The sequence below is a fragment of the Styela clava genome, chromosome 10 (genome assembly GCF_964204865.1).
Source record: "Styela clava chromosome 10, kaStyClav1.hap1.2, whole genome shotgun sequence".
NCBI classification, from domain to species: Eukaryota; Metazoa; Chordata; class Ascidiacea; order Stolidobranchia; family Styelidae; genus Styela; species Styela clava.
The window spans coordinates 2,962,827-2,986,362 of NC_135259.1; the positions used below are offsets into that span (position 1 = coordinate 2,962,827).

General features: G+C 35.6%; 2 protein-coding genes across 4 annotated transcripts; one reads left to right on the top strand and one right to left on the bottom strand.

The window, feature by feature from the left end:
* Positions 1–1,634: 1,634 nt before the first annotated feature.
* On the bottom strand, positions 1,635–17,752 carry LOC120337727 (uncharacterized). 3 transcript variants are annotated; one of them, XM_078116893.1, is made up of 19 exons: positions 17,501–17,751; positions 17,133–17,399; positions 15,808–16,098; positions 15,356–15,439; positions 14,818–14,856; positions 14,098–14,400; positions 13,324–13,599; positions 12,927–13,202; positions 12,339–12,599; positions 8,621–8,884; positions 8,274–8,543; positions 7,503–7,763; positions 7,070–7,336; positions 5,711–5,977; positions 4,657–4,944; positions 4,297–4,587; positions 3,821–4,084; positions 2,837–3,133; positions 1,635–2,750 (listed from the first exon to the last, which is right to left on the bottom strand). In XM_078116893.1, exons 1-19 carry the CDS (start codon positions 17,520–17,522, stop codon positions 2,740–2,742), a joined length of 4,299 nt encoding a protein of 1,432 aa, XP_077973019.1. In that variant the 5' UTR covers positions 17,523–17,751; the 3' UTR covers positions 1,635–2,739. The 3 variants fall into 3 exon arrangements, 2 of the variants coding, with proteins under 2 accessions (XP_077973019.1, XP_077973020.1); XR_013478136.1 differs by lacking the exon at positions 1,635–2,750 and adding an exon at positions 3,391–3,744 and having other exon boundaries at positions 2,997–3,133; positions 17,501–17,752; XM_078116894.1 differs by lacking the exon at positions 7,503–7,763 and having other exon boundaries at positions 17,501–17,752.
* Positions 17,753–18,674: 922 nt separating this feature from the next.
* Positions 18,675–20,431, top strand: LOC120337660 (myosin light chain 3, skeletal muscle isoform-like). The gene is made up of 6 exons (XM_039405521.2): positions 18,675–18,785; positions 19,117–19,150; positions 19,359–19,502; positions 19,661–19,834; positions 20,088–20,165; positions 20,275–20,431. Exons 1-6 carry the CDS (start codon positions 18,783–18,785, stop codon positions 20,319–20,321), a joined length of 480 nt encoding a protein of 159 aa, XP_039261455.2. The 5' UTR covers positions 18,675–18,782; the 3' UTR covers positions 20,322–20,431.
* The last annotated feature ends 3,105 nt before the right edge of the window (positions 20,432–23,536 follow it).

Consider the following 23,536-nt stretch of genomic DNA (forward strand, 5'->3'; position numbering starts at 1 on the left):
GTTAAATATTTACTTACATACAATTAAGTTTGCAAATATTACCGGGTGTACAGCGATTGTTTCTTCTAAAATTGACCTTCAAAATTCATCCAAATGATAAACGCTGATTAATACCGTAGGCGCCATGATTTTAAAAGAAGTAATGATAATGAGGGAAGCATCTCTGACATGTTTTCAAAGCACTGGTGTTTTATTATAATAATATCTTGTAGATAATTTGAAGAAACGTTTGAAATATTTGCGAAACTTTTGTAACATTTTAAGCAGTCGAAAAAAATTGAGCGAAATCATTGGTCCCTCGAAAGCTGCTACCAATATGAAATACAACGACTCTGGGAGTGTCACGGCTTTGGAAAAGTCATCGCCACTGTGTCGTGCAATTGATTTGTGTTATCTATTACATTTTTTTTTAAATAGAATCAAAGCCCTTTTTCTTAAATTGCTTCGAATTGGTGTTTATTCGAATCGCTTCGATTCGAAATTCTGAAACTTACATCCCTAATCAAACCACAAGACGCCGAAAATCGACGACTCCCTGGCATTGTTACGTAACAAAACGATTTGAGCAGAACTAACATCAACGTTATAAGATGTGCAATATTGGTTTTGCAATGCAGCTTTTGGTTTTGCGTAAATTCTAACAGCTTGGGCCCCTTTGCGCTGTGGGCCCTCCCGCGACCGCGGGGGTGGATGCTACGCCACTGGTATAAAGTATAATGAAGAATTGACCATATCGCTCCGCTCTACAAACTAGAACCCCTTGAATGTCTTATGCACAATTAGGCTTGCACGTAATTTACGGAATTATTTCGAGTTACGGAAGCGAAGTTACGAATTACGTAAAGTCGTAATTATTGGTCGAGCGCTTTCGCGATTGAAACGAGCTCTCTTCAGAGCAGTCAATTCCGTCGATTGTAAAAAATTAAAGTTTAAGTAAAAGAAGTTAGAGTTCCGGTATTCGCAGCCGTTTTTTCTCTCTTGTTAGGCAGATGGGGAAGGCATAACGCCTCATTTACTAACCTATTATCAACCTAACTAGGATGACCAATGTACATATTAACCGTAGATAAGGAATAGAATTGTGTTGAGACCGATGGACGTCAACACACCTGGTTTCAACTTCTTCGGGCGAAATGACTAAAGAATGTAAGAGATCAACTTATAAAACATGGTCTATTTGTAAATGCCGTGATAATTAATGTCGCGCTTATCAAACAGCAATATAAAGATGGAAGAGAAATTACGTAATGAACCAACGCAACTTAGTCTTTTCTGCATCGGTAAAGCGATTGAGACGGCAGAGTAACAACTTTACGACGGGATTTCCCGTGTTTATTCTGCGCGAAATCCATTTTCTATTACAAAATCTTGATGTTCTGTTACCGATTTTATCGTTATATATCTGTCCGGGCTTGGCATTGCTCAATATGTTTTTCACAATGCCTCGCAATATGTCGGCCAAATATGATTACCTGTCTTTACCAAATGCGGTAACTTATTTTGATTTATCGTCGACTCGAATACCACCGGCACTCGACCAAACTTGTGTCAATCTTGGCAAATAGGATTGTCGACTTGAGTTAGAAAAATAAATTAATATTTTCAGGAGTGCAAAATAAATGTCACAAAATGCATTGTTTTGCGATATAACTTTGTATTTTCGGAGAAGGCATGTCATATAAGTACGGTATTTTAAATAATGCGCAAATAATTAATATTTGATCTAAATTTATCGCAAATAATGTTATAACTTTTAGGCCGCGAAATGATTTAATGTAAAATGAAGCATGGAATTCGGAATATCGTCAATAAGTCGGCATCAATAATTATTTTAAAATGCTAACTAAGTAGTCGGATAATGTAAAAAACGGTGAAATAACAAGTCTTCGTCGCGAGGCAAGCGAAAGTATAATCAAACGAGAGAATACGCTTGTAGTTGAATAATAAATTAGCAACCCGGAATTTTTATTTAATACGAAAGTCGTATTAATACGTTAATACGATTTAAAAAAAGTGAACTATCGTTTCTCAAATATATTACCAGTGTTGGTAATGATAAAATTGATCGCATAAAATTTGGTGATAAAGTGGTTAAAAAATCAAAGCTAATACAAAGGTAAAAATCCGAATAAAATTATTTTGAATTCACTCCTTGATATTTGTCTTTAACATCTGTCGCCGGCGTGTTGTACTGCCGGGAATATGAAAACCAAACTTCGCTGTCCCATTCGGAATAGAAGTGGATTAAATTGGTTGTTATGATAGGTTTAAATGTGTGAAAAAATATCGCAATTACGGGGTCATTACGGAATTGATTTTTGTCAATTACGTGCAAGCCTATGCACAATATGGTACAGTTATTGACTACAACAAGTTATATGAACTAAACAAATAGGAAATTATATGAACTAAACAAATATGAAATAATGTAAAAGGCAATATATAAAACTATCTACTCATCAAATATGAGAACACATGAAAGTTTCGCTCTGCAATCAAATACTATACTGGGGAAATTTTACCTGACGCAAAAAGTCCAAAACGCTGGCGGATAAAGAAGAATAAGAATTTCATAAGAATTTTTGGGAAAGTTCAGAAGACAACCCTTTTAGATTTTAGCAATGGCAGAAATACAATTTTAGTTGTGTTCATCTCTGTGCGATCCACGTTATATATTCGATATAAAATTTGATATATTCAGGTGTGTAGAAAAGATATCACGCCTTGTTGAATTGTTCCTCACATACTTCCTGCAATTAGAATTTGTAGTAAGAGGGTATCTAGATGAATCTAAATTTTTGAAAATTGATAGCGAGACATATATGATTATATATACCTATTTGAAACGTTTTTACAGAATGCTCGTCAGAAAATACTTTCCGAGACGTACATCCCGGTGTAATTCTGAGTTCATATCTTCTCGGTTCTTTATCGCAGGAAATTCGTACAGAATTAGATGAAATTATTTCATCAAAATGAATAGAAGACTCGTCATCCATTTGTTTAGAAACAAGTTGAACTTTGACTGATTCCAAGCCTTCTGGCATTATCCATTTTATATGAGCAATTGACAACGATTCTTCTTGATCAATTTTTATATCGATGAACTCCGGGGAAACAATTGGGAATTTGTCTACAGAAAATAGAAAACTTGACTTACCGTAGTTAGATTCAACGTATTTTTAAACATTAATGGCGTATGACGGACAGCAAGGCCGAACTTGACTAGTGCGGGACCTCATGCAAAGCGGCTTGCGTGGCGTCCGATCTCAGTGGAGCTAGAGATAGTAGGCACTTAAAATTAGGCATGTACATTTTATTAATTTTTATCCAAGTATGAAGTTACAATTGAAGTTTTAAAAAATTGAATAAATAAATTTTATTACTCACCCAAAATAAATTCATGGGACGTCGCAATATCGTAAAAGATATCTCTCGAATACCCGGGATAAAATTTGATCATGTATTTGGTCTCAATATTTTCACGTGTAAATTTATAAAACTCTTTATTGGTAATTACTGTCATTGGGGTCTTTGAAAGAGCGCCGCTACCCTTAATTTGTATTTTGACCCATTTAACGCCTTCAGGAAATTTCCATCTAATAAAAGCAATTTCCCACGGTTTTTCGTTGTCGAGATCCACAGTAACATCCACATTAAATTACGGAATTCACATGGGGTGTCAACTGTACAAGGTAATACCTCGTGGAAATGCATTGGTAGTTGTCAACTTTGCCTTCTATGCTATGGATGAAAGTTGAATTTTTTCAGTTAACGATTAGAAATTCAATTATCGAAATCACTCAGAACGCTAACTTACCCATTTCAAATTTTTTACTCGCTGCGACATCGGTAAAAACTTTTCCAATTCCAGAATAAACCTTGACCTTTATTCCACGTTTTGATGTTGTGTTCAGGATGTCAAAGTAATCATTTTCGGTGATACACTCTTCAGTAACATTGCTGAATATTTTAAACGTTTCAACAAAATTTGGTCTTTCCCATTGAAGTCGAACCAATTTCCATGGCTGTTCTTCGTCTGGCTCAAACTTCATGGTATCTTTGAACACAGCGGGCGGAGAATCTGAAAAATGTGTCACAAAATGATATATATATCTATATATATATATAGATATATATTTTTTTATTTAAAAACGAGTAATTGTTATGATAATGTCATTCGTCTGACACCAAAACAAAATATAAACAAAACATACAAAATGTACACATACAGTTACACCATTTAATAATCAGTAAATAATTGCACAAAAATAGGCAGTGAATAGTCTTACTAACCCATTGTAAATGTTTTTGTTGTTGGTTCCGACTGGAATAGATTTCCATTACAGCCAGAATATATTTTAATATCGTATGTGTGATGTTTTTCGGTGCGAATGAATCTCAAAGTGTTGTCGGTTTGAATCACTTCTTTCTGAATGGTATTTTCCACTAATGCTTTGCATTTAATTTGGACTTTAACGCAAGTCAGAAAACGAGGCATCTCCCATTTGATATTCGCAATCTCCCACGGCTTTTCTTCATCTAATTCAATCTCAATTGATTTGGATTTTATGATAGGAAAGTTTGCTGGTGAAAAAAAATTATTTTAAATTAATTTTATTAAAAAAAACTGTTATGGAATCGATTAATACATACCCAATGAAAATGGTTTGGAGGTAAACTCAGTGTGAAATGATTGTTTGGAAAATCCGGTGAATATACGGAATTCATAGAAGTTTTCAACATTATTCCTCAAAAATTCCAATGAATTTTTATTGTGCAATGTTTTGTCTACGCTCCAAGTGTTTTGTCTTTTAGGTTTTATTTTGATATTCATCCAATCAACGCCTCTTGGAATTTCCCATGTTATTGTAGCTGTTTCCCATGGAGTGTTTTCATTCACCTTAATTTTCAGAGAATCCTGACGTACTTTTGGCACCCCATCTGGAAAAAACGTTAAATAATTCCTTTTTGTAAAAATCGATCAAAATCAGATAAAAATTCTGGAATTCTTTATCATATCTCAAGCTCTTTTAGGCTACAGATGAAAATGCCAGACAGATAAATAGTAAATCAAAAATTTGAAATCTTCCAGATATTTCAATTTGTTATCTTTGACATGGCCGCATTACAGAACTGCTCGAAACGAAACTGTTGCTCTTTTTGTCAACTATCGGCGGTGGTCTATCATTACATGCAAAGATGGAATACTATTTTTGAATTTGTGGCGTGTGCATTGGTACCGATATTTCTTCTATACTTTTGCCTATATAGTGGATCCGTAGGCGTATATTGCAAGGGTGCTGAAGTAGGAATGAATTTGACTATTCGAAGTGATTCGACAGTGCTGTGCGTACACTATGACAAATGCATTTCAGTACATTTCATTTGACCAGTCTCAGACTTCTTCAGATACTTCCAGTATATTACATAAACGTTGTTACATAAATACATTTGTGTTAATGATTAGCAAGACTGTTACATCATCTATTATATTTTTTGGTTTTGTTTTAGTCACAGATATCAATTTGTGATTCTGGTTAGGTAAAATATATTACTGGTTCACTGCTAGCCAATACATCCATCCACCCTGGAGTGTATAGTTCAAAATGATATACTTGTGGAATGGATTGTATGCTTTCGGAAAATTATTGATCGATTCTAATAAACCTAGTAAACAAGAAATTTGGTGAAGGAGGAAATATATTACCCATGATGAAGGTTATTTTTGCTTCCTCCTCGGTGTACACATCGCGAATTCCGGATTTAATTGAGATTGTCACGGTGCGTTCGTTGGTTTCATTTACAAGATCGAAACATTCTTTGTTAGTAATAAATTCTTGATTACCGATACTAGATTTTATTTTAAAATTCTCTACATTTTCTGGTCGTTCCCATTTTACTCGTACCATTCTCCAAGGCTGTCTTTCGTCGGGTTCTGTTGTAATGCTGTCCGAATCTACAATGATTGGCGCACCTGCGAAGTATAATGTGGGACAATGCGTACAAAATCAAAGTTTCTTGTATAGCCTATATCAGGGATGGCGAACCACTGACCCGAGGGTCACAAAGTGACCCACCGCGTTTTATTCATGACCCGCGAAGGCACGAATAAAATTTTAAAAAAAATACTAAAATATCAGTGATAAAAATTTATAAAGCCGGCCTTAAATTAATCTAACAATAAATAAACTATTAAAATGTACCGTTGGGCAGTCAGGGCTGCGATCGCTCATATTCAAACTGATAATTTTCGGATCGATATGGTAATTTTCAAAACCCCTAATCTTGGACGCATGCCTGCACGGATGTGTACTGTTATTCAGCTATTCATTGGCTCTGACATCGTTTATGACATAATGCAATGGATCTATTCATTTCTCGCAAAGTCTCGTCTCTTTCGGAAATGCATCTGCAGACTGTTTCAGGAATTATACGAGAACTGGGTGCTTTTTTGCATTTATTAGTTTCTCGCCTACAATGCCGTTAAGAAAAAAAAACTTCCAGATTTGAAATAAAAACCCAGAAATCTGAAATAACGATGGGGCAGTATAAAAGTGCCTTAATGTGGTTAAAAGCAGATCGAAAAATATAACACTATCAGAGTGGAATTCCCTCCAAACTGCTTGGAACCGTAAAATAATTTGCCGCATCATCCTAAACTTTTTTGGTAATTTGTACGTGTTTTCGTACTCTAATTCCATAAAATCGAGTGCCATAATAAGTTCCTGATTGAAGTAAAGCACAAAACTACACCATCACCAACAGAAGATAATAAGATTTGTTTCAGAAGTTTTTTTTATAGTTACAAACATTAAATCAAATATCTGCGACCCACTCTCTTCTGTTCCGCGATAAAAATATAATTTTTGACCCACTCACTGAAAGAGGTTCGCCATCCCTGGCCTATATAGACCTATGCAGTCACACAACTGCATCAACTACTCGATTTACGGCATCTGTAGTTTTTTGTAGTTATTTGTCCACATCATCATGCGAGAGTCGTATAATTGTTAAAACTAAAATAAACCTATTCTATTTTGATGTACATTTTATATTTATCACATACCCGTTATAACATGAGTCGCATACTCCACACTCACACAATCTTTGTTTTTGGAATATATGGAAATGGCATATTTTGTCAGCGGAAGAGCATCACAAAAAGTCCACTGATTTTGTTCTACCTCTTTCCAACAAACGTTAGCTCCGTCTTTGAAAATTCCTACTTGGTACGTAAGAGCGCCGTGCTGCTTCATCCATTGCAGATGAAATACCTTCCATGGTTTTGTGGAATCAAGTTGCGATACCACATAATCAGGCGGTTTCAATTCTCCTAAGAAATATAATAAAAAGTAAAGTTCAACGATTTTTCTATAATTACTGTTTTATGAAGATTTGTTGAACGGTCAACAAATCACAGATGTATGCACAAAACATAGAGGTATGAACTGACAGAACTCAGAGAAAACAGATTAACACCTCTATTACAACGTCCTCACCAAAAGAAACAGTCTCCGTTGTTTCAAGTCCCTTGACTGCTTCCGCATTAAATGCGACTACTGACAGTGTGACGTCAGTACATGGGGCACAATAGTCTACTGTGTAAACATTGTCCTGTGTTTTTTTTTCAACAATAATTTCGCTTTTATTAACAAAAGCTTTAATGATGTAATGATCAACAAATGGGCCAGCACTTATCCATTTCATTTCAAGCTTATTTTCAACTCTTTTAACTTGCAATCCTGTTATCCTTGGAGGAGCTTGTGAAAATGAAGTATTTTTGTATGAATAAAATGAAGATGTAGTTAATATGTGACTGTAATCTTCAAATTTTACGAAAAGAAAAGCAGCTTGCAGATTTCTCGGTCATGTTCGCTTCAAACTGAAAGGTCCAATTATTTTAATTTCGTGAAGAGTCAGACAATGGAGTCACTCACATAAGCAATAGTGAAATCTTGTAATATAATTCAATAAATACCGCATGACATCAAGGCGCATTGTTAAATACGAACGAGGTCAGATTTTGCAATCGTCTGCACTACTATAATTTCTGTAGTCGCTAGATTGTGATGTGTTTAAAAAGTGTGAAATATGGCCTCAATCCACATATATTGTGCATATATAGCCTACTTAAGTGAGGCGGTAAGCATTGATTACTTATGTGATATAGTGAGAATAGTAGACTATTAGCCATAAGCTAGATTGAGAGGAATATACTACAAAAATATATTAATCAAAATGGTTATTCGCCAAATTAAACTCATTCAAACCTAATGAAATATCTTTTTTGATTGACCAGTTTCCATTCCCTGACTCGTTCACAACTCTTATTCGGAAAGTGTAATGCCGTCCTTCTTCTAGACATCGATAAGTGCAAACTCCAACGCCCTCAATTTCAAAGATTCTCTCAATTGTATCGCCAACTTTCACTTCGATTTGGTAACGTGAAGAAAACTTCTCGACTTGCCATTCAAGTTTAATATCAGTTGATGGATTGTTATCACACAATTTCACATCGTTTATTACTACTGGATTTGGTACTGCAGTATGTATTATCAATGTAAATTGTTTATTGAATTTATACTTTTATATCTTTTACAGAGTTCCTCGTACTTACCAGTTTTCATTGAGTTTGATTTCACACGGATACTTTCACGATCTCTTTCTGTTATTAGGACTGAAGCATAATATTCAGTGTCACCATTCAACTCTTCAAATATGTATGAAACTGCATCTGTTACTACGTTGTCTACAACTATATCATTTTCTGCTTGATATAGCGTGATTGAATGTTTCGAGTTGTTTGGAGCTTGTGCGAATGTTACTGTAGCTGATTTCCACGTTACAGCATATAGGCGAACACACTCAGGAGGCGATAGATCTAAAGTAAAATGAGATCATTTGGCGCTTCATGTTCATAATAATATGCACATTGATTATGATAAAATTATTTGGCTATAATTGTTTTGTTTATTTTTTCTTAATCTTGTAGTACAGGGGTGGGCAACCCCTGGCACCCGTACTAAACTTGGCACGCGAGCCCAATCATTTGACACGCGAGCGAGGCCTCGGAATCATTCTCCTTCAGACAAAAAGTTTCAAGACTCTGTGAATTATCTGATGAAACTCGGTGGTCGCTTATTCATTATCGCTTTTTCAACAATCCGTTACTTATTTCAACTGTTTTTGTTCTTTCATGACATATGGCTACAAAAAAATATATCATGACGTAACAAATGAGTGGGCTTTTGAGAAGAGCGCCTCATTCATTTTGCTACATTCTTTCATAATATAGTTCGTCTGTGCCACCCTTTTTCTTCATTTAGGCTTGATTCATGAAGTTGTAAAGCTTAGTTGGAGCTGAAGTTACTTGCTAACTTACTGTTATAAATTGATTTCGAATGAAATATAAGCGATTAGGGAAGGGAATACAAGAAAGGAGTGCAAAAAAAGAACTATTGCGTGATTGGGATGCCATTCCCCAAATATTTTTGTGTCCTAAAAACTTTGCAACTGCATTACTCTCCATGTTTTCATCTACATATGCTTGTGAATCTTGGTTCTCAGTTATGAACTTTATTAAGTCTTGTAATAGAAGTAGCCTGAAAGATGAAACCAGTAGTTTTCTCTGGAAGTTATAAAATATAAACCCAATCTAAAATCTCTATCAGTCGCAATGCAGCCGCAGAAGTTTCGTCGATATAGAATAGGAAAAGTAATCAAATTTATTTGTCGGGATGACATTTTTCCGATTAGTGAATCTGCCTGTACATGTTTAAAAAAGGTTTATTGGACACGAAGGGGACATAACGATCGTTTCAATATTATGTTGGTCTTGTTGTTGTTGTTGTTCTTTGACACTTTTTGGACACCTAGTGGAAATATTAAAAAACCGCTTTTCTCTTTGATCACTGGACCAATTGCTTTGAAATTTGTAGTGGTTGAAGATGAAATTTTTCTCCAGAAGGCTATTACTTTTATTTATTTCAAATATTCCTGTTAACTCTGTGAGAATGGTTCTTGTTTTCTATGACGTCACTGAACGTTCTGCGGACGCATATGCAGGCACTCCTCTTTTTGATCACGTGACATCGAACGTTGGCGTGACGGCGGATTCCGAAAGTCGTTACTCAAAAATCGCAAGTCTTTTGAAATTACCGGTGAATAGCGGTGATGCTAAAGGTACGGTAGACCTTACTGTACTGCTTGGCTTGGTGTGAATATATTTGTAGACTGTGGTCTAGAGGTACGGTAAACCGTACTTCACCGCTTCGCTTGGTGTGAATATATTTGTAGACTGTGGTCTAAAGGTACGGTAAACCGTACCGGTACTGTAATGCTTCGCTTGGTGTGAATATATATTTATAAACTGTGGTCGAAATGCTTCGCTTGGTGTGAATATATTTGTAGACTGTGGTATCTGCTGTTATAACACCGTGATAAATCGAATAAGTTGGTTTTGCAAAGAAGAAGCGTCCGGCATTACAGGTCGGAGGGGGAATAATGGGTTGCGCATTTCCAATACGTCGATATTATCTTTGTCAACCAATTTGCGACCATCGTGTTTTTGTCTGTTTGATTGCTGTGGTGTAGTGCTTTGTTTATAATTTGACGAGTTTTGTTCGAAATAATCGTGTTCTTAAAATATATGACGGTCAGAAATCATGAAATGCAATTAGAAGCCTAGATAGAGAAGTTTTGGTACCGTAACACAGCGCGGTGACACTGAACTAACTAGTAGCTGCTTGCTTTATTGGACACGTAGTGGACATAACGATCGTTTCAATATTATGTTGTTGTTGTTCTTGTTGTTCTTGTTGTTGTTCTTGTTCTTTGACACGTTTTTAAAAAGTCGCTTTTCTCTTCGAATACTGGACCAATTGCTTTGAAATTTTCAGTGGTTGAAGATTAATTTTTTCGCTAGAAGGCTATTACTTTTGTTTATTCTTAAATTTTATATGAATCCTATGAGATATGATATTTCATACAAAATTTCGCGGTATTTATTTTTACTCATGGGAACACTGTTTTACACTTATTTCAAGCGGTTTCGCGATCGATTGTCTTGCTCAGTACTACAGCTACTGTAGGTCGGTACTGGTAAGTTGCCATACCGGTGCCGTAACGCAGTGAAATTGACTTATTCCTTCCGCGGTATTACTAATGCTGCAATGCAAGTTTTATAGCCTATCGTATGCGGAACGGAATATCAGACCTACAGGTTCGGTACCGGTACTCGTAGCTCAGTACGTAAGTACGATACTGGTACTGGTGCCGGTACCGGTGTCTTACCACAATGAAATTACCGTAACTTATTCTTTCACGGTCCTACCAGTGCAGTAATGCAAGCGTTGTAGCACTTGTAGCCTACTATATTTGTTTATTTTGATGAGAGTCTACTGGAAACAACATAAAATTTGAAAGGGAAGAATTGTTCTGTGATCAATTATCTGTCCTAAAGTGTAAATAACATAAAATTTGCAAGGGAACAACTGTTCTGTGATCAATTACCGTATATGGCCTACAGTGTACAGGTAAGATGCTGGCTGACTGCTAACCGGTACTGGTAGCTCAGTACGTAAGTACGATACTGGTACTGGTGCCGGTACCGGTGTCTTACCACAATGAAATTACCGTAACTTATTCTTTCACGGTCCTACCAGTGCAGTAATGCAAGCGTTGTAGCACTTGTAGCCTACTATATTTGTTTATTTTGATGAGAGTCTACTGGAAACAACATAAAATTTGAAAGGGAAGAATTGTTCTGTGATCAATTATCTGTCCTAAAGTGTAAACAACATAAAATTTGCAAGGGAACAACTGTTCTGTGATCAATTACCGTATATGGCCTACAGTGTACAGGTAAGATGCTGCCTGACTGCTAACTCAGTACCGCTTGACACGTTTTTAAAAAGTCGCTTTTCTCTTCGAATACTGGACCAATTGCTTTGAAATTTTTAGTGGTTAAAGATAAAAATTTTCTCCAGAAGGCTATTACTTCTTTTTTCGCTATGACGTCATCAAAATTATGTGACTCTACGTGTCCATATATTTGAGCATAGCTCTCTTGTTTATACAGGTACTGGTAAGTCACCGCATATAATTTTCGGGGAATTGTTCTGCGTGTCCATATATTTAAGCATTGCTCTCTTGTTATTGTGTAAATTTGCTTTGCAAGTGACAAATCAATGAATTTTGGTCGGCACGCGGAGGAATTTTGTTCTTAAATTTAGCCAATTTTGGCACGCGAGCCGAAAAAGGTTGCCCACCCCTGTTCTAGTACCACTAACCTATTACAGTGTTTATCTATAGTTTAGACATGTTATGTAGGAAACCTGTTTGAATTCGTTGGCTATCTTGAATTCCATACCCCAACTTATTTGAAGCTGCGACGCTGATTTCGTACCAAGTGTTTGGATGTAGAGATGTTATGACAATTTGAGGTTCGTTTGTAATTTGTTCCAGAACAGATTTAGAAGATGCAACTCGAATTCTGTATTCCAAAGCATCAAATACTCGTTTCCATGATGCACATATTGTGGTGTCAGGATGCTTTTCATCTAATGTTATCCGTACGTTTTCCAATAAAGCTGGCCCTGAAAAAAGTTTACGACTGAGATTTCTTGCTCCATCAAATAGGGTTATTCCGCGGCAGAATTGGACAACCATTTAGTCCTAATAATGTCCCTGAGTTTTGATCCAGTGGACTTACAATGGCGACGAGTTGCTAAAAATTTCATCTTCCTTGTGAAAGATATATATATTCGAAGTTCAGCAACACTCCTTTACGTCCTATATCTTGGAAAAATGCTTTTGGTATTAAGGTAAATAAAGTTTTGTGATTGGCATTTTAAGATTCCGTAAAAATGTCAGTATTCATTGTATTAAAGGGATCTTTCATTCAAAATAAAAATAAATCATACTAGGATCTGTGTATATCTCGTTCGTGCGGCATTCACCCCCAACACCATCTGCGTATATAGACATGACTTTGAAACAGTATCGGCTTCCTCTTTTTAGTCCAGTGAAACTACACTGCGTAATATTTTGATTATTCTCCTTCACTATATCCGGGTCATTGACCTCCGTTATTTTATATCCGATTGGAGGTTCATCTGGCTGTTCCCATTTAATATCTGCTGCAAATGCATTGGTGGCACTTAGTTTTGCCGTAGCCATCTTTGGCACCAGTCGTCCACCTGTAGAAATGGTAAGTGTTAAAATGAATTTGCAGAAAAATAACGAAAAAGCATATTCTGCCCACTCACCCACATCCGAGATATAGCAGTGAAATTTTATATTAAATGTGAATGCAAATACCTATCAGTTGTTTTACACTGTTTGTCGTGCTTCTGTTGCCTTTCCCCGTGGCCGTCACCTCAAAATTGTAATATCTTCCACTAAGAAAATATTCAATCTCAAATTTGGTTTTGTTGAAATTTTTCCCTCCTTGTTTATACCCAATTGATAGATTTTGTTTGTGGAATTCGTCAAATACATGAACGTGGTAATGTTCAACAGCTCCCATGGATTGAGACCACTTGACATGAACGTTTTTTTTATCTTCAATTACCTCAATTGTCGGCTTTGTTGGTCCTGCGTGAAATTAAAAAAAATATTTCAGAAATTGTAGTTGCCTGATTTTTTAATGTTCTGAAGTCGTTGTAAATATCAAAACTAACTGTGCATATACAGGCAACTTCGGCACACCAAATTAGTTACAAATATTTCAATCCAATGATTGTCATCGCCACAATTTTAGTCATTGATTTGAAAGCACAATCGGAACAAAATTGATACTAATTTTTCAAACACTGGACTCTCGGACGGTGTGACCTAATAGTCGCAGTGTTTTGGCCTAATCATTCTAATAAGCTATAATGTAATGAATTCCACGTAACTGAATGACATTAAACAAATGCAGGTATGCTTTCATTGCTCGTAAGTAGTCTTGAAATTGTTACCAAGTTAAATCATATCATTTTTTGTGAAAAATAAAAGCCTACAAACCTAAATGTTTGAGAGATTTTATGAAAAATGTGTTCAGTTACTATTCAAACAAGGAGAAAAGCATATCTAACGAAACCAAATCACTCGAAAAAAAAATTTCTTTGACGTAAGAGTGCTCAGTTGTTTCTGCATCGATGTCTTCGTAAGTTGTTTTAATGTTAACTGTGTAACATTTTCCCAAATTGATTGGAAATGTGTGTGTTTGTGTATTCTCCAAGAATGGCATAGAAAACATCATATAGCCAGCTTCTCGAACATCAACATTATATTGAAGAATCTCAAAGTCTCCTGACTCATCGCAGTTGTCTGGGTTATCCCATATTACAGTGGCCTGCTCGCCAACTATTTCGTCAGTGATCATCAACATTTCTGTATTATGTGCTTTGACTGAAGAAAATGAATCATTGAAAAATATATTTGTCGTAACATTAATTCAACAATTTACTTTACAATGATACAATTCAAGTTAGAAGCATAAGTAATATTTGAACTGAATGTTTATTAAGTGCTATTATCATTCCGTATGAATATATATATTTGAGTATGCCTGCTATTGATATATACTCGGTATCGATATCTGATATTGGTAAATAATGAGTGCGAACGTTATTAGTACATAAAAATGGCTCTTTCTATTCGTACAACGTAAAAACTTTATATTTGCATGTATGTAATTTTGTAACTACTGCAGGTCTACATAAATATATATCTTTTTTTAAACAAAAATATGGCGCGAAATAATGCTGAAAATAATTATCTGTGACGTAGAAAATAATATTAATTGCTTTGAAGAATTGTACTTACTCATATTTTGACTTTTGATTTTTATGGTTTGACTGTTGTCTGAAGAAAGAAAAAAAATATTACATTCTATACTTGAATAGAATATATTAAAATGTCTAACATCACGTAGTGAAACAACACGAGCGTAGGAACCAGACACAATTAACTGCCGTTTCCAATGGAATGCCTTCTCAGAAACTAGAAATTAAAAAACAATTTGGATTTTATACGCTGACCTAATTACCGACTTATTCATACACTGGGAATATATAAACGTAAAAATGATGAAGAATTAAGGAAATAGGAATTAACATACGTTCGTAAATTAACTTAAATTATAAATGTATTATATGATTAAACAAAATTGTTACACTCAAAAACCTTCTACAATTTATTCATTTTTAAATAATTTTAGCAATTCAATATTTTTTGAATGAAGAACTGTTGTAATAATTTATAAAGTTTAAGCATTAAGTACCTTTCAACTCACGCTATTGTGTTGGGTTAACACAATTTTTAATTCATGATAGGTCTCAAGTATAATAAAAGGTATACTCACTAGCAAATTGTGCATGCTCGAAATTGAATACGGATTGTTGTCCTATATCGGCAAAGTTTGCAAATTTTCCGGGTGTATTTTTTCCTGCATGTAGGGAAAAATTTGAAAACAAAATCATTACCAAACTCTTCAGATATATCTTACAATCGGAGGAGAAAACAGCTGATCGCGCCCACAAAGCAAGCGGTGTTAGTGGTTCGCCCTAACATCCAGTCATCCACACACGTATATTTCACAGAAATAGTGGTATATATATTAATGTTTCATTTGCAAGACACAAGACAATTACGTTCTTTCATTTTTCATTTCTCTATTGCAATCTTACTACCTTTGCTATATTACCTTCAATTCACTAACTTTTTTTCTTCAATGTGAACGAATTTTTAGTTTTTTCGATGAATAAATACTGATAATCTTAAATACCGATTTGCATCAGATAGATTTTGACTTACGTGAATGGGTTGTTACGGTATTTGTTTTGCATCCGATGGTACTCTGCGGGTTGTTGTTTTCCTTATGAATGGCATGTACTAGAAATTGATATTTTGAGTCGCTTTTTAATCTCTTCATGATTACAGGAGAAAAGGGACAAGTTTGTTTTCTAGCTTTTCCTATATTTGGTATAGCCACGACTTCATAGTAATCCGGCTTCTCCTGTGGTTCATCCCAATTCACAATTGCACTACGCCGCGGGTTCATAATGTTTATCTCTGCCGTTGGATTGATCGCAACCGTCGGGCCACCTAAAAATAAAAACATACCCCAAATTAGAAATGAGCCCACCCACCCAGGGGGCAGGAGTGAGCAACCTTTTTCGGCTCGCTTGCCAAAATTTAACAACAAAATTCACCCGCGTGCCGACCAAAATTGAAAACAACGCTTTGCTACTTTCAAAGCAAAAATACACAATATTAAACCTTATAAACAAGTACAGACGGAAAACATCAGTCCGGCAAATAGATTTGATCACTTTTCTTATTCCATATGAGTGAGACTTCTGCTGCTGTATTACCGCTGATAGGGTTTATATTACATTGGGTTTATATTTTGTAACTTTCAGAGAAATACACGAACTACTGGTTTCATATTTCAGGCTATTCCTGTTACGAGAACTGATAAAGTTCATAACAGAGAACAGAGATTCACGGGCATAATATGTCAATGAAAACATGGAGAGTAATGCAGTTGCAAAGTTTTTAAGACACAGGAATGGCATCCCAATCACACAATAGTTCGTTTTCTGCACTTTTCTCTTGTATTCCCTTCCCTAATCGCTTATAGTTCTTTCGAAATCAATTTATAACAGTAAGTTAGCAAGTAACTCTAACCAACATGCGCTGTACAACTTCATAAATCAAGCAAGGGTGGCACAGACAAACTATATTACGTAAGAATGTAGAAAAATGAATCAGGTCCTGATTCGAACCTAGGTAGGTTGCCGCCAATGTAAGTATATTATATCCTCCAATATCGTATTAACGCACTAGGTTTGCCGACTTTGGACGGTGAGCGGGACCCTGATCAAAGTGTTTTTGGATTGTAGTAGCCCCGTGAGACATGTTTCATGATTTTTCTTGCCCTTTTCACTAAAAGCGTCTCCCTGATATCTTGGATAAACATTCCCGCTGAAATCCTATATCTTTGGTGTAGGTACCAACTTGGCGATAAAGTTACGCGATAAAAGTGAAAACCAAAGCAAGAATGCGGCATGCTATTTCGTGTCTGCGAAAGGAGAGTTTTTTTAATGGATATGCAATGAATTACTGCCTGAACTTACCTATCACGAAGACATTCCAGTTCGATTCTTGGAATTCTTCGCCAGGTCCATAAGTTTGTAGTTTAACTTCACATACCTGACCATATCGTAATCGCTCATTCATATTTACTTCATAACGGCAGTCACCAGCAGAAAACTTTTCGTGAATGACAAGAGGATTCCGATCTTTTGCGTTTCTTACAAGCAAAGAATATCCGGTGACTCCGTATGTTATTTTCCAGGTGAATGAAATCCTATCACCATCGCAAGCCAATTCCACCATTGTTCCTAATTAAAAAATAGACGAAAATAAAAGCAGCAAAGGCTAAAAGAAGTCACAAAAAAAACGTAACATATACTAGTCGAATTTAATTATGTTGGCTAATTACCTTCCTGATTTTGAAAATCCATCAGCACATTGTATACGAAAGCATTGCTAGCTAATATATTTATGGAAGCTTCACTCAAAAAATATGATCTGCAATCGATTGAGCAATTCTGAGTCACATCGTATATAGAAAATATATTCTGGCCATGTACATTTATACGTCTACAATAAAAGTGTTGGTGTGTACGGGTGTAAACAGACAAATCATTAATAGCTTCCGTATTTTGTTTTATTCTAATCTCTCGCTAGATATGAGATTTGGTCAGTTTTACAACGTCACAAACGGTTTTCAATGTATAAAAAATACTTTTCAAAGCTAGATCTAAAAATCCTTTGCTTTGATATATAACAAATCTGAACTAAAGTTCATGTCAATTAGGCGACTAACTGAACAAAGCTCGCCAATCCACCACAGGAACGCATTTCATAACTGTACAAGAGACTGGAACAAATGTGTCGTTTTGTCGATGTCTTTACGGTTCGTTCCATTCAGTTGGCGGTGTAATGTGTCAGAGCGTTATTTTATCTTTGCCCTATCATGCGTAATATAATCTAGTTTTGGATTATGTGGCCTTTGTTACCCTTGAAACAATGCTGAATAAAAATCATTGACCGGTACTTTCAGGTCTTCGGTTTTAAATGATTTTGCCACTTCAATTATATGCATAGCTTTGCTCACGGCATTTTGAAAATTTCTCCTCGACGATCTTGGAACTATTTATTTGTAAGTATGTTGTTTTTTGTGTAAGTATCGCGATGTATTTTCAATCAGAGAGAGAAGGCTCTGGCACTGGTCGTCATATTTTGTTACCATGTGCCAGCTTAAAGGTCAACTTTATGAGCTCCTGGGGTTTACAAACAGGGATGGTCAACTTTGTGATCCACAAAACCTTATAGCATATTACTCTTAAATCATCGTAATGAACGGAGCGAAGACATATATCACCTTGGACTTCCCCACGGTAAAATGATTGTACTCGACCAAATCAGCACATCATCGCCAATCTCGTATATATGCCAAGATCAAAACATTCAAGAATAACACATCAGAGAATACAACACCAACAATACAAAAGTGATGACAACGCATCAAAAGTCAGACATTAATTTTACAGCTGATCTCAAGTATCGATTAGCGAGAAAAACATCAATTTTCTCACCTTAGGAGCTTTCGCGCTTTTGTCTCACTAGTATAAAACTCACAGGTTGGGGAGAAGTGTCATCCAGTTAGCAAAGAAAACATTCTAGAGGAAAGCAACAAATACTATTCCTAATACTAAACTATGGTAAGTACTATACAAGTCCATGGGTTACTCGTATCTGACGATGGCTAAGGCGGTCTGATGGACTTACTTTCGTTGACGCAATTTGACAGAGTTGGGCTATTGGTCATATGTTCGTTCATACACGAAGCATGATTCTAAATGATAATTTTTGATTGAGAAACTGTCAGAAACATAGGCTCGGGCGTTTAGAAACAAGAAAAATTGTACAGAATTATTCGTGCAGAAAAATGAATTGAGTGTTCATAATAAGCATTGCATAACCTCGGAACTTAGACGCATGTGTGTACCTGCAACATAGAATACTATTAACTTTAACATTTTATGATTTTAGGCTGCTGTTGAATTCTCCGAAAAAAAGATTGAAAGTAGGTATCATCTAATACTGAACCAAGTTTTGATTTTTTAAGTATATTCATTTCTAAGTGTGAGAATTTAATGAAGTCATGAGCTCTTTAATAAAATATGAGGAAGCGTATAATGTATTTGGCTAGATATTTCAATAACTCTATTTACTTATTATACGCATTTGATTGAAAACACAACATAAAATCAGAGAATGATTTTTATTTACAGACATCAAAGAAGCTTTCGAGCTTTTTGATACAACTGGCGATGGAAAAATATCATATCATCAGGTCGGTGATGTTACCAGAGCTATGGGGGAAGATCCAACTAACGAAGACGTTACGAAATTTATGGGAAATCCGTCTGCCGATGGTATATTTACCAAAGAACATTATTTACTTCTTATTATTATGTTTATATTTGTTGCTTTTAATAATACAGGTTTTATTTGCGTGGTGAAGTAAGCATACACGTCCGAAATACCGTCAAATGATTTATTTTTCATTATAATTTTATTTTTTTTATTTCAGACCTGAAAACAAAACGAATAACAGTTGAGGAATTTCTTCCAATTTTTCAAAAAATTATCCAAGAGGGACAAAAAGGAACATTCGAAGATTTTGTGGAGGGATTGAGAGTATTCGATAAAGACGGCAAGGGAACAGTAATGGGCGCTGAAATTCGACATGTTTTGACAACTTTGGGTAAAGCCGTACACAACTGAGAAATCAGCACCTTTATAAAATAATTCTAGCTAATTAAGTAAACAATTTGTATGTGTAAGGCCTTTATACTACTAGCACGGCATGGTCAACAACAGACATGATTGGCTAACTACAGTCTCTTCTCATATCTTACTCTCTATTTACATATATTTGTATAATATCAGTTTATTTCGTCGTTATTTAAGGTTTTGCGAGATAATAGCTTAAATTTACATTTTTTTAAATTTACTAGGAGAGAAACTGACATCGGCTCAGGTCAGTTTGATGATGAAAGGACAGGAAGACAATACTGGAGAAATGAATTACGAAGGTAAATATCTTTGACAACTTTCAAAATATTTTGTTCTTCAGTAATCTAATTAAATTAGGCGATCTTTACAACTTTCCAAAAAAAAATTATTTTAATCTTTATATTTCAGCTTTCAGCAAATTTTTACTTTCGGAAGGAGAACCTGAAAAGAAATGAAGCTAAAAAATCCAGGCTATTGATATGTTCACAACTCGACTTTCCTTCAATATCCTTACATGCAAATTGATTGCTTCATAATTTTCTGTAATAAATAGAATATATATATATTATGTGTATATGTGTTCTAATCTAAACAATATGCCAGAAAATGAGTTCACTACGTTGGTCAGCAACCATGTTGCTTCTTATCAGAACTGTCCCATTAGCAGAACCTGATTGGAGAATACTTTTTAACAAAGGGCAGGGGGTATAAATTGACTGCCGTCATTTCGATTGGGAAAATGAGTACACACTAACAACAGATTTTTACTCATAGTGCAATAGCATCCTCTTGTCATTTCAATCCTCAGCGGCTCGAGTGGCAACGGAACTCCCGACCTACTTTCTGACTTGACGTAATGTCATGTGCTCAATGTATAAACCAATGGTCTGTAACCTTCTTACACCACTGACTGATACCATTAAAGACTCACAGGCCTGATCTAAATATTGCAATGAATGCAGATAAACATGCTGTTTTGGTAAAAAAAAATTTTTTTTTGTAGCGAAACTAGCGATTGCCTAAGTATATACGATTAGCGCAAAAGTGACAGAAGCCTACAGATAAATTGAGAATGTGCCATGGGAAGTCTCGGCTCTGTCGTTGGAAGCACAATATATATTGGACAAACAGCCCGGGCAGATATTATATAATCACTCGAATTGTAGGTCAAGTTTAGCCGGTTTATTACAAATACATGCTTTTCATACAAAGCTCAGCTGGTCTGATTATATTTATTGTAACTTACCTGAACCCCAGCCATTGGCCCATGTGTGAGTTACTGGCATCGCATGGCATCTCTGGTATTATATCATTATTATCATTTTTGTTAACTTTAATGCGAATAAGTTAAATTTAACGTCTAACTTTTGCTCCTGACAGCATGATCGTTGACACTGATGGTGTCGGCGCAAGTGATAGCACTATTAACATAAAAATGTGACTATATTTTTGGCGTAATACTGTGTTTCTTGAATCTAAGGCTTACCCTGAAAATAAGATCTAGCATGAATTTTCATCCTCGGTCTAATATAAGAACGTATAGTGGTTGATACCTGGTAGTGGGTAGTTATGACGTTATATGGTCAGGTTGAAGGGAAATAAGTTGAATGAAAAGTCCGCCGAAACTTTCAAACCCAGTGACTTGCGAGACATTCTAAAGCAGTGTTTCCCAACCCTCATTGAGACCGCGGACTGTTTGAATGAGTCCGCAACGAGCCAGAAATTCACTGCGGGCGCAAAAGTTTTTGCAAAACTTTACCATCAGCCAAGTTACGATTTACGTTAGAATTTACATAAAACATAAAAAGCATGTTTATTCACATAACATTAGTCGATTCAATATTTACTGGATACTGAGCAGGGCTGGGCATATATTCAACTATTAGAATAGCAATTTACTATTCGAAAATTTGGTAAAGGTGACGCGACAGGTCACTTTCGCGTCGCTTAATCAAACGATTGGATTTCATAACTCACATGCGGATTTCCGACGAACACACGCGTGGATAGATTTCTCGCGCGCTTGAGCAACTAGGTATCAATGGTGGTAACCTAAATTTTCTTAATTGAAAAGCGGCAATACTAAAAATAAAATGAATAACACCATAAGTTTTGTTTTAAAATGGTCCACAACAGATTAAAAACGCTTTTTTATACATTGCAAATCGCAAAATTTCGGGGGCTACTGTAGTATACTGTAGTAATGGCTTTTCCCCTTCGGATTATTTTCTTTACTGTCTCCACACTGGTACGTACAGTACTGAAGCGCCCGTAAGTGTTGTACAAACAGCTCAGATTTGTCGAATTCACAAAAATAGGAATCAAAACAAAATATAATCAGGCACTTCACCACGCATTTTTGTGTCCACGGATTGTCATGATATTTCCTGAGTAGTATTGCTTTTATTTAGTCAACACAACCGCGTATTAAAATGATCACAATTAAATTAATATTAAAGCAAGGCGATGAATAATTTTTTTGATTTACCAATATATATACTTTGATTATATTTTTATTAAATACTAAATCAAGTTGTACTTACTGGGAATTTATAGCAGGTAGTAGAAATTTTGTAACGGCGATAACAAATTCACAAGATCGCAAAGAAATATGTATCAAAACTAAATATAATCGGGCAATATATTCCCATATTGGTGCTCCCGAAGTACGCGAACCAAGATGGCGGACATCGGAACGTAACATGGGTAACAGGTTGGGGTCAGGCCATAATTTTTTTCCAATTTTCCTTATTTTAGTCCTATTATCAGTTCGAAGACTAGCCAAGAGCCTCCCGTAGTATTTATACCTAAAATTATGGCCTAACCCTAACCTAGTACACATATTACATTCCGATGTCCGCCATCTTGGTTCGCATACTTCGGGAGCCCCCTCATATTATTATGTTCGCAGAGAGCGGTGGCATTTTAAAGAAGTAATGCTCTCATCTTGTCATAAGTTGACGCGACCGCGAGTGACCATGAACACAATTAAATTAAAATAGAGAGAAATTTTAAATTCTGGTCGTTGTCGTGGATTTGATTATTGTGGGACAGAAAAGGCCATTTATACACTAATTGCGACGAATTTCCGATTTTGGAAATCGTTAAAATTCTGTTGTGTTTGGTCTTATTACTTTTCACACCGAGTACATTTGCAATAAACGCACGTTGAGTCCGCAAAGGTTTTCACCAGTGAGAAAAATAGTCCGCGACCAAAAAAGGTTGGGAAACGCTGTTCTAAAGTAAAGGGCGAGCCAATTTTTAGTGGTTTATAGTAAGTGGTTATTAATTTTAAAACGTATTGTGTAGTAAAGTAAATATATGTATGGATTTCAGTATTACTTGTATATTTCGAAATCTATAAATTCTCCTGTTTATACCTTTGTATTTTAAGATTGAAATAAAAATACATCTTCGAGAACATTATCTAGTGTCATATTTTGGAGTCAAAATCCGAATAAGCCCCCATCCTATTTTGAGGAAACTGACTGACTGGGCTTATACCTAGAAATGGTTCATTTCGATGCTTGTTGTTGTCACTGTTGCTGTTAGAATGATTGTAAACTTGCTCTATTTGCTATAGTGAATTGTAGGCTATCATAAACATGCTATAAAACATATACTATGTACTATTGATGTGACTAATAAGCCCTACACAACCCCCATCAGC